Source organism: Xiphophorus couchianus, chromosome 10 (genome assembly GCF_001444195.1).
Source record: "Xiphophorus couchianus chromosome 10, X_couchianus-1.0, whole genome shotgun sequence".
Lineage (NCBI taxonomy): Eukaryota > Metazoa > Chordata > Actinopteri > Cyprinodontiformes > Poeciliidae > Xiphophorus > Xiphophorus couchianus.
In genome coordinates this window covers 15,577,522-15,590,838 of record NC_040237.1, presented here as the reverse complement: position 1 = coordinate 15,590,838, position 13,317 = coordinate 15,577,522, and the positions used below count along the sequence as shown (strand labels likewise).

The following is a 13,317-nucleotide window of genomic DNA, read 5'->3' as shown; positions in this document are numbered from 1 at the left end:
TTTATCCCAAAGGGAAAAATCTACCACCATTGCTCCCCACAACACACAGTAAAATACCCCCTTCTTCATAACAAACCTCTGGTCCTCCATTGCCCATATTAAAGCAGTTTGTGGTTTGGCTCTGCTGATTTTTCCATTCATGTGTAGCTGGGTGAGAGCCTCTTACTGTGTCCGTTCTTTAGTGGAGATATTCACACAGGGCTGAACTGGGAGGATTTGTTGTTCAGAGGATCCGATTGAAGCTCGAGGCTTGACATCTTTCCTATGACGATGGAGAAATGTTCTACTGCCTCACTGCATATATGCAACTTCGTAAAATTCCTAACGATTTTTTTTCGACACGAGATCACTGCTTATTAGAACGAGACAATATTCCTGGTCTCATGCAGCCGCATTCAGCTGCTTAATCTGTTTTAGATTGTTAAATAAATTTTAGATCCACAGTAAACACATAATCTTACACAAAACCAGTTTCTAATTAAATATTTTATGCAATTGCCTCTTAAATCTAATTACTGGATGTCCCCCACTTGGTATCAACAAACTGCCATGAAGCATTTGATAAATGGTGATGAGACTTTCACATTGCTGCAGAGGAATGCTTGGCCCTCTCTTTGCAGAATTGTTCTAACTCAACCACGTTTAAGAGGTTTGAATAATGAATGGCCAGTTAAATGCCAATCAGATTTTAGTCCAGCGTCTCTGATTTTTTTCTCCTTTTTGCTATTGAGAGGTAGATCTCTAACAAATGTCAGTGACTTTTTATCTGTTAATGTTATTTATATTAGTGCATAATGTGTTGATCTTTGGATTCTTAGGCTACTTCCTGTTGTGAGACAGGTTCTCTTTTTATCAACAGGTCTGGCAGTAATCAGACTTTGCTATCACTAGTGAACTTCAACTCTACTTTCCAAATAATGTGATTAGCCACAGCTGAATCGTAATTTAACACAATCACTTTTTCACATTGGGATCAATTTTGTTTCTTTTCCCAAAATGTCATCCTTTGAAAATGATTTTCCCCCCCTTTTTTCAGGTCTTTCTTTTTTTCAGTTCAATGAACTGAAGCATTTATGTGTGACCAAAAAGTCAAAAAACATTTTAAGAAGGGAAAGTCTTTTCCACAGTACCTGAGATTGTTCTTCACCGACTCTTTAGAAAAAGGTTTGACGTTCAAAAAAACTCCTATTTTATTTGTGAAAACAGCCAGAAGGACAATTTTCTGTGCTTTATTGGAAACATCGTCAAACAAGAATAGATTCAACTACGTGGGTGATCGAGTTTCTCTGGCAGACAAAATAAGCTTCGGATTTCTAGGAGTTGTGAATATAAGTCGCATCAGTTTGTTGAAATATTGATTCAGAAGAGAATATTGTGTATTGTTTTTGTAACAAATATCTATCAACAGTAGTTTGAAGGTCAGTGCATGGCAGATCAAAGCTCAGATCAAAGCTTTCTACAGGTCATTCTGACAGTTTCTCACTGATTCCTTCTTGCTTACTCAAGACAGAGCAAGAACTATCGATCTCCTTCCCAGAGATTGCATTGACTCAACTCCTTTTTGGGAAATGCAGATGAGAATCGCTGATCTTTTCTAATCGTAGCAGATCTGAAGCTTTGCCGGCGATAGCTGCAGGAAGTGTTGTCTCGGAAACTACCGCCTGCAATCAATAACTCCACCCTCCTCTGCTGTCAAACAAGATCCTACGGAGATGAAAGGGGATTGAGTGCCTCTTTGTCTTGGTTCATGTTAATCTTCTGACCCTGCTTTAAACAAAAGTCTTAAAACATTGAAACATGGGTTCCACTTATGATCTGAAGCACTTAAATGCAACACACACACTTTCCTTTCCTTTTTGGGGTCACAATCTGGTTTCCTTAAGGCTCATAAACTTCAGTACTTACACGTCATGGTGTCCCTGCACCCATGACACCCCATAAGGAGATACACAAGCTCCAACATCTGCCATAGAGTGAGTGCTTTCAAACGTTAGAGGACAAGTTTTAAGTTTAAGCATAAGAGCTTCTGGGTTTGTATGGGATCTATCTTGCAATTAGTTTGTGTCATGTTTGTGTGGAAGCCCATGGCTTCTGGGGACGTATCGGGCTGTGCAGGGCTCTTACAGGCATCCAACCTTCCTGACCTCCCATGGGTTAGCTTACCAGGCGAGGCGGTTATGGGTCCTCTCTGCCCTGGTCCCTCTAAGTTTTTAATTATTTTTAAATAATGTGTTTTGGTTATGTTTTTTTTCCCCACTTCCTGATTTTGCCTGATAAATACCATGATGTCTAGTGGTGGGACTGGTTTAAAATGTCTAATTGAGTTAATTGCAGGGTCTGTGATTAATTTATCGCAATTAATCACATTTCAGTCAAACTATATGTAGACAAAATTAGCAACATTTTCAATTCTTTTTGCTGCTAAAATATTGAATACATAAACATAGAAGTTCAACAAGAATGACATTGTTTTTTATCTGTCTGTTCAACCATCAGATTGGTGCAAAGTGCTACTATACTTATTGAGCTTTGAATGAAGCTACACCAGGAACCCCTGATGTAGCTTCTTTAGAAATGTGGAATGCGGAGGCTGACATTAGCATTAGGCATGTCTGTGTTGCTGCTTCATGTTTAGCATTGCCATGCTATTTTATGCTTGAATAGTTTTATTAATGAGCTAGCTGCTTCTACTGCAACATAAAAACAACAATAATCTTTTCCAGCGTCCTATCAGATCGTTTATTGAAGCAAAAATTTAACCCTAGTGGGCCAAGACTGGCCCACTGTTTGCAGATGTGCGTCAGATTTTGGGATGTACCAGAAACGTGCAAACACAAAGGTTCCAACATGGGACTTTTTGTATGTAAAAAAAAACAACCAACAACAACATTTTGATTAATTGCGTTAAAATTTTTAACGTGTTAAAATCGATTTCATAAATTAATCAGATATTGTTAAAGTCTTGGTCTTTGTTGTAACATGACAACATTTAAAAATGCTATAAAGATATGAATACGTTACAAGGACATTAGGCGACGACACATTTTCAAACCCTGGCTCATATAATCAAAGAAATTTCCTTGAGAATATGACTTCTAAGACTCAATGTGCTTCCTTTACAGCTGCCACAGCACAACGATTGAAGCTACAGCCGTTTGAGAAACAGCCTTGTGATTTGGGAGGCATTAAGGCACAGCGACTTTATCTGAAAGTGTCATATGCCTGCATGGCTTTAAGTCCTTGAACAGACTTCCAACCACTGGAGGCAAACTGAGGGGAAAGAGATAAATGTAAGATGAGCATGAGCAGAAAGGGTGAGTTTGTGTCAGATGGTAGAAAAGCGGCAGTCCTCACGTCATTAAAAAGTGATGCTGAAGGTACAGTTGGGGGGGGATTGATAGAATGAAATTCTCAGAGCAACGCCACTTAGAATATTTCTGCTTGTGTTGTTGCACTGAAGTGTGTGTGACCGACTCGGGACAGCTGTGTGCGTTTATCGTTCTCAGGTTCTCATCTGAACACATGCTTGTAAATACTTATCCAATGACCCAGGGTCAGAGTGTCTGCTGTCTGCACACAATCTGGCATTGAACCCAGAGGCTGTTAAAACCAGGGCATTAAAAAAAAACCCACCTCATTCTCCTGAACTCATTGCTGTTGCAGTCCGGACAGGAGCATCTCATATTCCGTCGCCTCCTGCAGCTTCATTTGGGGATTCTGCAGAGATTTCAACAGAAATGGTTTCCACTGCAGAAGCTTTAAAATAAATTTTGCATCTCAACAGGTTATAGGGTGTGGTTTTTTTTTCTGGTCTGAAGATAGAAATTGCCCGTTGGACCGTGAAGGCTCTCAACACTTTCAGCTTCAGTCGCTGTGATTTGTCATGTTTGAGCACCACTTCAAATCTGGTGCTGTATATATTTCTTGTAAATTCTGCTTTTGAAATGTTTATTGAGACTTCCACTTTCTCCATCGTAACTATAATTATTAGACCCCCCCAAAAATGTGGAATTATGCAGTGAGTGAAATACACAAAAAAACAGTCAAAGAGTTCCACCTCTAATGATAGTTATTTAACTTTCACAAATAACAGGACTTCAAGTGTTTTTGTGAGGCATTGAAAGTATTTACCTGTCATTTTATTAAAAAATTAAAAAAACGTCATGAGCAAAGCAAAGAATCTCACATATTTGACATTTAAAAACATGAAATCTTGAGAGTGTTTTTTTGTTTTTGTTCAGCTCAGGTTCTGGCGTTCCCAACCTCCCTCTCTTTGAAAGCATGGCTGGCTCTTAAAACCGTGTATCTTCTCCCTTCTTCTGATGTGTATCTTCCAGAGCTCATTTCTCTAAGAGGTCATCACAGGTATTTTTAAAACTAACAAACTTTAATTTATGTCCTAAACTTTGCACTAAACTTAGTTCTTTTTTTTTTTTTGAAGGTCAGTGTTCCATTGAGCTTTTTTAGTTTATTGGCTCTCTTTTTTTTTTTTTTTTTTCCATCCACCAATCCTTACTTGACCAGATAACCTCAGGTATCATTGTGTATGGCGAGTTAGGAGGCAGAAGCTGATAAGGATCATGTTGAACAGGTCTCTTTAATGATGAACAGAAAACAGAGAAGCAAGAGAACGGAACTGAAACCATGTAGCGAACAAGTGCAAAATTAGAGAGAGATACTTAAGGAGAAGTGGAAACGACAAAACAAACCAAAAGAGCTAATCACAGGTGAGCTGGTGCAGCTGGGAAAGAGAGCAGGTAGAGACAAATGGTAAGTAAATCCAAAACACAAACAATGGGAATAAATTTGCAATCTATCTTGTTTGAAAGAGGGGAGAAAAAAACTCTGAGAGGGTTTAGCCAATTTTATGGCAGAAATGTCGATGGCAAACACAGCAGACGTTAATGATGTGTCAACACGCCATGCTGCGACGTTGGGATGCTGGATTTGATTGACTTCATTCATTTTTCCCATCTCCACCAGCAGCAGCGTCAACAAAGCAGTCTGTTTTGTCCTTGAAGATAAGAAGGGCTATAGATGCTCCCAGTAGAGAAACGTCCCAGTATTGGCTTCCCGTCCTTGAGATATCAGACGCTTGGCTCCGGACTCTGATTTCAGAGTTCCTCTGAAATGTCTCCGTTCATGCGTTATGCAGGAGAAGGAGGAGAAGGAATTCATCTGAATCTGCTGCATTCGTCAGTAATAACCTCCCAGTAATAACCCAGGATTAAGACCTGATACCTTCAGCGGACTCTCACTGCCAGCAAGAGGGAGACCTGGAAGACTCGCGATGATTTATCTAAACACGTTCTGAAACAAAGCGCTCCCTCTTCCAATTGTCTTCCTCACGCCACAGGTTGGGAACAGCAAACAGTATCCAAGGAAACGATGAGGTCTTCGTCAAAACTCTACATGTGATAGTATAGGGTTGTTTGCTTAGGGATTCACACTCTGCAGGAGTTGATCTGGTGCAATAAATCACAGTCATGTAGCGGCCATGAAGAGCAGATGAAATCAATAGGACGTCTGGATGTTTGCTTACAGAACAGAATGGAGGCATAATGCGGCTCTGCAGCTTTATATTTCTTCACCTCTTTCCACGAGGACAGTGAACGCGCCTTTGAGTCTTGGCAACAGCGAAGGCGTTTTTGGTGCCTTGCTAAAGTTTTCTGAAACTTTTTCAGAACTTTATGCGACGGACCAGCACAGAGTATTCATGGGAAGGTAAACAATATATGATTCTCATTTTCTGTAACGGTTAAAGCTGCAATTAACATTTTCTTTAGTTATTGATTAATCAATTATTCTGACGATTAATCATATAAAACATTTTCTCACTCTGCAAAGTTTCCATTTACATGCAATACGGTGTATGTATTGCATGTATGTGTATATTTTTAGATTAGCTGATTGATAACTGGATAGCGAATAGCTTAAAGAGAGACTTTATTTTTACATAATAATATTAATATTCAATAAGGTTTCTGTAGTTCTAAAAGATTGAGTTTTATACTCAATAACAAAACAGTTTTTGGCATGTAACGTTTTCAGAGAGAATCTCATCTCTGGGCTGAAGGAATGGATCAACATCCTAAATGGAGATTCTTTTCACCTAGATCTTAACTTTTCTTCTGCTTGGCTCCAAATCATTAGAGTGGGAATAAAATCTGGAATGAGAGAACTCGTCATTTAAGAGCCGACTCCCTTTGTGGAGGTAAAAGTGCTTGTGATGCGACCAAAGAGGAGAAGAGAAGAATGCCGTCCGACGTGACTCTTTGACCTTTTCCTTCACGTCCGACCGTGTTTTCCTCTGAGGATTTCCTGTTCAGTTTGAGGAAAGGGAGAGCTGTCAGTTCAGCTATGCTGCTGTTTTCCTCCAGCTAATTGCGCAGTTACCACGGAAACACCCGCAGTTACCCTTATCTCTTCTGTCTCACCTTTCAAGTCAAACTATTTATACCTCTTGGTCTTTCAAAGTTTCGTCACGTATTTTACTAGGATTTGAAATGATCATCTAGCAGAGAGTAGTGGATAATTGTGATGTGGAAGCAAATGCTAATCTAAAAACTGTTGCACACATTTGTATTCAAGTCAAGCACCATTTAGAGATATTTAATATTTTGAGATATTTCTCTAGATAGACGGACACTTTTTGATTTCCAGTTTTAGTTTTCTTCAACACATAACATTTTGAAATCCGCTGATTGCTTCTAAAAGACCTTCAGAACCTTCTTCGTGCAATTGGACTTTAACTAATGACAAAGGTTACCGACTTTGCAATGTTCTAGGTACTTTGGCCGACAAGTGGAAGCGCACAGCCAGCAGCGAAACGCGCCACAAACTGGTGAAAATGCGCAGCAGACGCGCTAAAAAACACAGACGAATCCAACAGAAAAATGCTGCAAAAACATGTTGCAGTCGTAAAAATAGAAGCAAAAACCTACTATTAACAAATCATATCCAAATGAAAAATGTTGCAACCACAGAAAATACAAACAAAAGAGAAAATGCTGCAAATAGCAAAAACTACTGCAACTATGGGAAGCTGCAAACTTGCTCCACAAACAGAAGTTCTCCAGGCCACTAGGGGGAGTCTAGAGTAAGTAATATTGCCTATGTAAATATTCTTATGTTCAATAAGATTGTCAAAAACTGTGTATTTCACAAAAACATGAAGTAAAACACACACTTCCATCCATCCAGACTTCCTCTTTTCTTTCCTTCCTACCTTCTGGACGTCCCCTTTAAATCATCCTGTCTTTGCTATAGACACATATACATTTACAGTCTATATAGAGAGTCTGGACTTTTGTTTTGTGGAGTGAGTTTGCAGCGTTACATACTTCATGTTGTTTTTAACTAATTAAGGCATTTTCCCACTTGCTCCCACTTCCTGTTTGTAACAAGACCAAATGTGAAAATGTTTAAGGTAGTGATGTTACGTGATGTGCCGAGGCTTCGAGGCGTGTGTCGAGTAATGGAGGGGGCGTTTCCGTAAAGCGCGTATCGAGGCTTGCTTCATTTAGGGGAGGAGCCGAAAACGATGACGTCCGAAGCCTCGCTGCCCGGCTGTACCACGTGACTGCTTCGGGAAGTGGCTCAGAGTTTGGCGCGGGGTTAGACAGCTTTAGAAACCCCACAGGCTCCATTCAAAATGTGGGTTGTTGTAGGCGAGTTGCGGTCAGTTGAGAGAGTGGATAGAGTTTTGATAGTTTGGATAGCAGAGTTTGGATAGTGGTTATTTAGTTTGAGACAGTTAGTTTGGTGTTGAGAGAGAGAGAGAGAGAGAGAGAAAGATATTTAGGAGCGCGAGGACAGGATAGGAGAAGGATAGGAGAAGGATGGAGCCGGCGAGAAAGAGAAGGATTTCCCCTCATCTTTCGAATTGATAAGCCCTAACAAGGTAAGGTGAGCTGAACATTTGCAGATGCATTAGGTTTGCTTATGAGGAACTGTATTTTTCACTGTTTCTTATTTTCTGTAAAGGTGAGGTGTTTATTGTGCTCCAAGGAGTTGGGGTACAATAATAACACCTCATCCATGTAGTGTCAAAAAAGAGAAATCGTTTGAAACCAAAAACTGTGGAGAAATTGTTGTTTCTTAATAAAAATGCATGAAATCATCCAAGTTACACAAGCATTAGCCTATTCACTGCCCCTCCCTAGTTCCACAAGCACTTTCACTGTCCTCTGCCTGATTAAGCCCAGGCCATTTTTCTAGAGTTATAGAAAAACATTATTACACAACATGCCATATCACATGACACTACTATTTTGGGATTAATTACACACAGAGAATGCATTCAAACAATATTTTATTATACACATATGTGTATACATAATTTATGTAGACAAATGATTTCGTCCTACACCTTTTGTGAAGTCATTCCCAAGAGCCATAATAGACAAAAATACAATGCATCACACGTGTTAAGATACAGCTGGCTGTGATTATACACCTGGCCAGTAGGTGGTTTCGTGTGCACATGAAGCCTCAAGAAATGAACCCTTTCTCGAACCAATTGGCTCAAGTGGTTCAATGCCTCATGAGGCTTCATCTCACCATCACTAGTTTAAGGGTTTCCTTTGCCAGGTCTAACAGATTCTCTTGATTTATTCCAATCTTCCTCCCAGTCCGAAGAGTTCATAAACATTAATGTCAGCTTAACGGCTGATGGTAAAAGGATCATAGAATGACAGTAAAGTGACCACAAGGTTGCCGGTCCCTGTGTCGGTTCGAGTGTTGCAGCGTTTCCCAACCCTGGTCCTGAAGGCACAATGTTTCCCTGCTTCACCACACCTGATTTCAATCGATGACTGATTAACAACTGAACTGTAGTGATCTGAATCAGATGTTTGAAAGCAGGGAAACATCTGAAACATGCGGGGGGCAAAGTGCCTTTAGGACCAGGGCCTAATGGTGTGTCATCATCATTGCCTGCTGAGCTCCAGCTCTCTCCCCCCCCACCGAGACGCTAAACGAGACAGAGAAGGCAGAGAAGAAGACTCGTAGCGGTGTCATCGTCTAAAAATGCTGCTCCAGGAACTCTGGTAAACAAGGAGGGGAGTACAGCACGAAGAAATCAGCAAGTAGTTTAACGAACTACCAACCAACTTATTGTCCAAAACAATAACTTGTATATAGATTAGGGATGAACCGAGTCACTTCTTCCACTGCCGATACCGATATCTGAGGTTAAGTGTCGGCCGAGACTTAACCTCAGATAAAAACAGCTGAATTGCCTAAAAATTGTTTCCTTTTTTAAAAACACGGATATGTGCCGCTTTACAAATATAGTGCAGCACACTTAAATACACCAGTAGCTTCACAAGCCTGGTCGAACATGTGAAAACACAACTTTAATTTAGGAGTAGAAGTGTAGGAGTAGAATTAGGAGTAGAAGAGGCGATGTAAAATAAATAATACACTAAAACTGACAAACACAAAACGGCAACAAAACTTCTTTTAAATGCTTCAAAAAGTGCAACTAGGAATTCTAAATATAAAATAAAATAAATAACATAGCAAGACGTCCCATAGACCACAAAGCATAGAATTAGACTGAATAGATCCACCCTCATGGATCAGGATCATTGTCACTGGAATCAGATCTAGAATTATTTTCAAAAAGATATTAATCTTGAATCGCTGAATCTCCATTCTAGTTATCTTCCTGACTTTTAATGTCGCTCCACTTTGTAATATTCTGAACCAATCAGAGAAGTCTGCAGTTTTCTAGTTTCTCGTACTGGACTGCAAAGAAATAAAAGCAGTGAGTAAACGGGTCTAGTTTTAAGACGAGTGCAGCAGATTAAAGAGCAGCCGTCTCTGTGAGAACGTGGTTTTGTTGGTCTGTATCAGTAACAGCAAATGGCAAAAATCTTATCGCACGGCAGCCGCCTGCTGACGCCTCCTTTTGCTCTCAGCCACCAAAAACCCGCCGGTGTAAACGCATGACGAATAGAGCGCCGAGATATGATTCACACCAAGATACGCCGCAAGTTGTAAGACTGAGAGGATTTTTACCGATCTAGGCTTCGCAGCGATCTGTGATAGATTCTGCTTCGCTCCACCGAATTAGAAACATCATCAACTCGGGGCAGGTTTAGTTGTAAAGTCAGAACTTTATGAAATGAAAGTTGATTCTTCATGGTGAAACACAAAACAGCAACTTGGCAACATCAGAAACCAGAGATGGCTGAAGAAAACAAGCAGAAAGAGCTGCATGTTTTCTAAGCTTTATTCGTCTGTCACATAAAATTATGATTTCAAAAAACAACTTAATTTTCTGCTAATAATGTGAGAGAATGTTGAAAAGTACATTTTTTTGTCAACTCTTAAAAGTTCTCTATAATATTTATCATTTAAATTTTACAAGAGCAAACTTCTGCTTTTGTTTCATATCATTAAATATATATTAATATTAAACATAACTAGAATGAGTTTATTGAGGGAAGAGAGTTTTCCTCACCAACCTGCCTGGTGCTTTGTGAAAAACATTTTCAAGTCAAACAGATGTGTTTGACATCTGTTTGGTTTGGAAACAGTGGCCACACTTAAGCGTCATTATTTGTTACGATCTAACATTTTAAGTGTCTGCAAACTACAGCTGAGTTACAGAAATTTCAGATTCACAGTTTGTTACTGGCACTTTAATTTGAATTAGAAAATTAACAATTTTAGGCTGTAAGAACTGTAAGAAAAGTAGAAATCAAAGTTTGGCAAATTCAAATAGTAAAGTTGAAGTCCTAAACTAAAAGAAAATCCCTGATGTTTGTTGCCTTAGAGTTTTGAGTTCTGCCAACTTTTCTTCTTTTTTTGGTAACCATGTAACTTTACAACAATGTTTTAAAAATTGCATTTCGTCTGAAGTCTTCTTTGCTTGATGTCAAACTTGGTTTGATCTGGAAACCCAAGTGTGACAAAAAGCAAAGCAAAAACAAAAAGAGGCAAAAATACTTTTTCACAGCAGTATATTAGTCAGAAATTGCTGATTCTAAATGCCATTGGTTGGTGTTTCCATGATTTCAAACTCTTCAGTAGTCTTAGCGCTCTTTAGATTAGAACGATGTTCGGTTTCAGAGGTAAATTCAGCACACAGAGGTGATTAGTTTCAGGTTTTTAATGTTGCGCAGTCACCCTTCAAGGTCAGGGGAGAAAAGTTCAACAAATTAAAGCCAAAACGTTTAACTCAACCTGACAAAAGGCCTTTATAGACCATCTGTCAGTCTGTCTGTTGGCAGAGATGATTGTAATGTTGACTTATCATAGTGCAGAACTTTATCTTGATTTTGACTTTCGCTTTGTACCCCTTTGCTAATTTCCTCAAGCGTCTTAACAGTTTACAGACCTCGTCCTTATCATAGTCTGATCCCAACCTGTCACTGGGAGCCACTTTGTGCTGATTTTTTTCCTGATGTTACTGTTGTTATTTTACAAAGTCGTTGGAAAGTGAATACAAGGCTTTCTGTGTTCTGTTTTCACCCATAAATCAAAAGTTTGGTCATTGTCTTTGACAGAATGATAGCAAAGAACAGCAAACAGATCCATCTTTCCATTTTTGCTCTGCTGCTCCATCTGTCCTCCGCCCTCCCTTTTGACCTCCACCTTGTTGTTATTTGCAATAACGTCTGTGCTGCAGTCACCGTTATGTTCACACCTCAAATTTGCGATTATAATTTGACAATGTCCTCGTTTTGTTCTCTCGTTTCTGCAAATGAAGGAGCCAAGCGACTGATCAAATTCAAAGATTCAATCCACCTCTGCAAACGATTAAACGCCTTAAACAGTTTAATCACACACTGGGAAACTTCCACTATGCTTCATTATGATGCCTCTGTTGTTAACCGTTTTTAATTTGAACATAAGTTGTTCTGCTCAGGTTCCTAAAAGGTGGAAACCTGACAGCAGTGAGGTCCGGTTTTCAAGGACGTCCTCCTGCATTTTTTAGGTGCCGAAGATTTGCCTGAAAAATACGGAGTTAATTTTCAGTAAATAATTTGCTTTGTCACTTTAAAAAAATGGCCATTTTGATTCAAGTGTTTGTGTTTTCACACCTGATGGTCCGATAGACTCTGGAGAAGCAACTTAAAATATAGAAAGCCAACTGTTTGAAGGTGAACTACTTCATTCTTTTTCTGCCCAGCATTTAAATCCCAGAAGGTTGCCTACAGTGAGAACCACGTTCATGAGCATTACTGCTAAAAGACGTGTAAAAAAAAAAAAGATTTTATATAAATAACAGCTCCTTCCTCTGCTGTTATTAATGGTTTCCTATCTTTACCCCGAATGCACTGAAACAAGAGCAGTTCAGATAAATTCATTTAAATCCATTCAAGGGTCCCTCACATGTCACGGTTTGAGTGGCTTGTTGGGGTGAGTTTGTGTGTGTGGGCGTGTGTGTGTGTGTGTGTGTGTGTGTGTGTGTGTGTGTGTGTGTGTGCGTGCGTGTGTGTGGGTGTGTGTGGGTCTGTGTGTGTGTGTGTAGGCGTGTGCGTGTGTGTGTGCATGAATTGAACTTTTTCTAGCCCTAACGTGGAGCTGTCTCTGTGGCTTCTCTGGCCCTGAAGCTAAAATTAGAAGCAAATTAGTAAAACTCTGGGAGCATTATTGTTTTTATAATCATGTTCCTGTTTTCTAAAGATGTAAAATGTCTTCAAAACATGTCTGAGTGCCCTGCTTATGTAAGGAATGTTAAAGAATGTAGGGCCGCTTTTCAGAATACCAGATGAAAACAAATATAATAAGCTACTTACACCATGCTGTCACACTCATGTTTTTTTCCTCATACTTATTGAACATTTGACTCTCTTGGGATGAAAGTTCAGGGCTCTATACACAGTCTGCAGTGTTTCCATCACAAATGTATGTAAACCGTTGTCGATATTCTACTAATGTCAAAAAACACGAGTTCGCAACTGCTGTGTTTCAGTTAAACAAAATTAAAATCACACGTGAAAAAGTTAGTTCACACAGTAAGTTATTAAAAACATGCCGCGTTTTCATCCTCCAATTACTTCCTGTTGTCTTCTTCATAGTTTGCACCAGTGGCGACGTTCGGTTGTTGATCACAACTTGTATGATGCAAAAAAAGGTGTTTTCGCTGCAGTTTTGTGAAATACACCAATATTGATAAGACCGAAAAATTACCTGATCCTAGCACCAAAACTTTTTATCAGAAAGAGTTTCTCCGCAATTATATGTTAAATGGAAACGCAGCTAATGACTGCCTCCAAGTGGCCAAGTAACTATTCGCTAGATGAATCAGAAAATAGGTCAGACTGCCCGCCCCGCTGGAGTCACTTCAAGCATTTTGCA

General features: G+C 39.5%; 1 protein-coding gene across 2 annotated transcripts in view; it reads left to right on the top strand.

Annotated features, from left to right (window-relative positions):
• Window positions 1-13,317, top strand: part of uts2r (urotensin 2 receptor) — a 57,898-nt gene that overhangs the window by 20,187 nt on the left and 24,394 nt on the right. The window contains exon 5 of one of the 2 annotated variants that reach the window (XM_028030297.1): window positions 5,383-5,393. The exons of the other annotated variant lie outside the window; for it this stretch is intronic. Coding sequence (XP_027886098.1) covers window positions 5,383-5,384 — 2 coding nt within the window. The 3' untranslated portion in view covers window positions 5,385-5,393. Of the gene's footprint in view, window positions 1-5,382; window positions 5,394-13,317 lie in introns of those variants that run through there. 2 annotated transcript variants of the gene reach the window in all.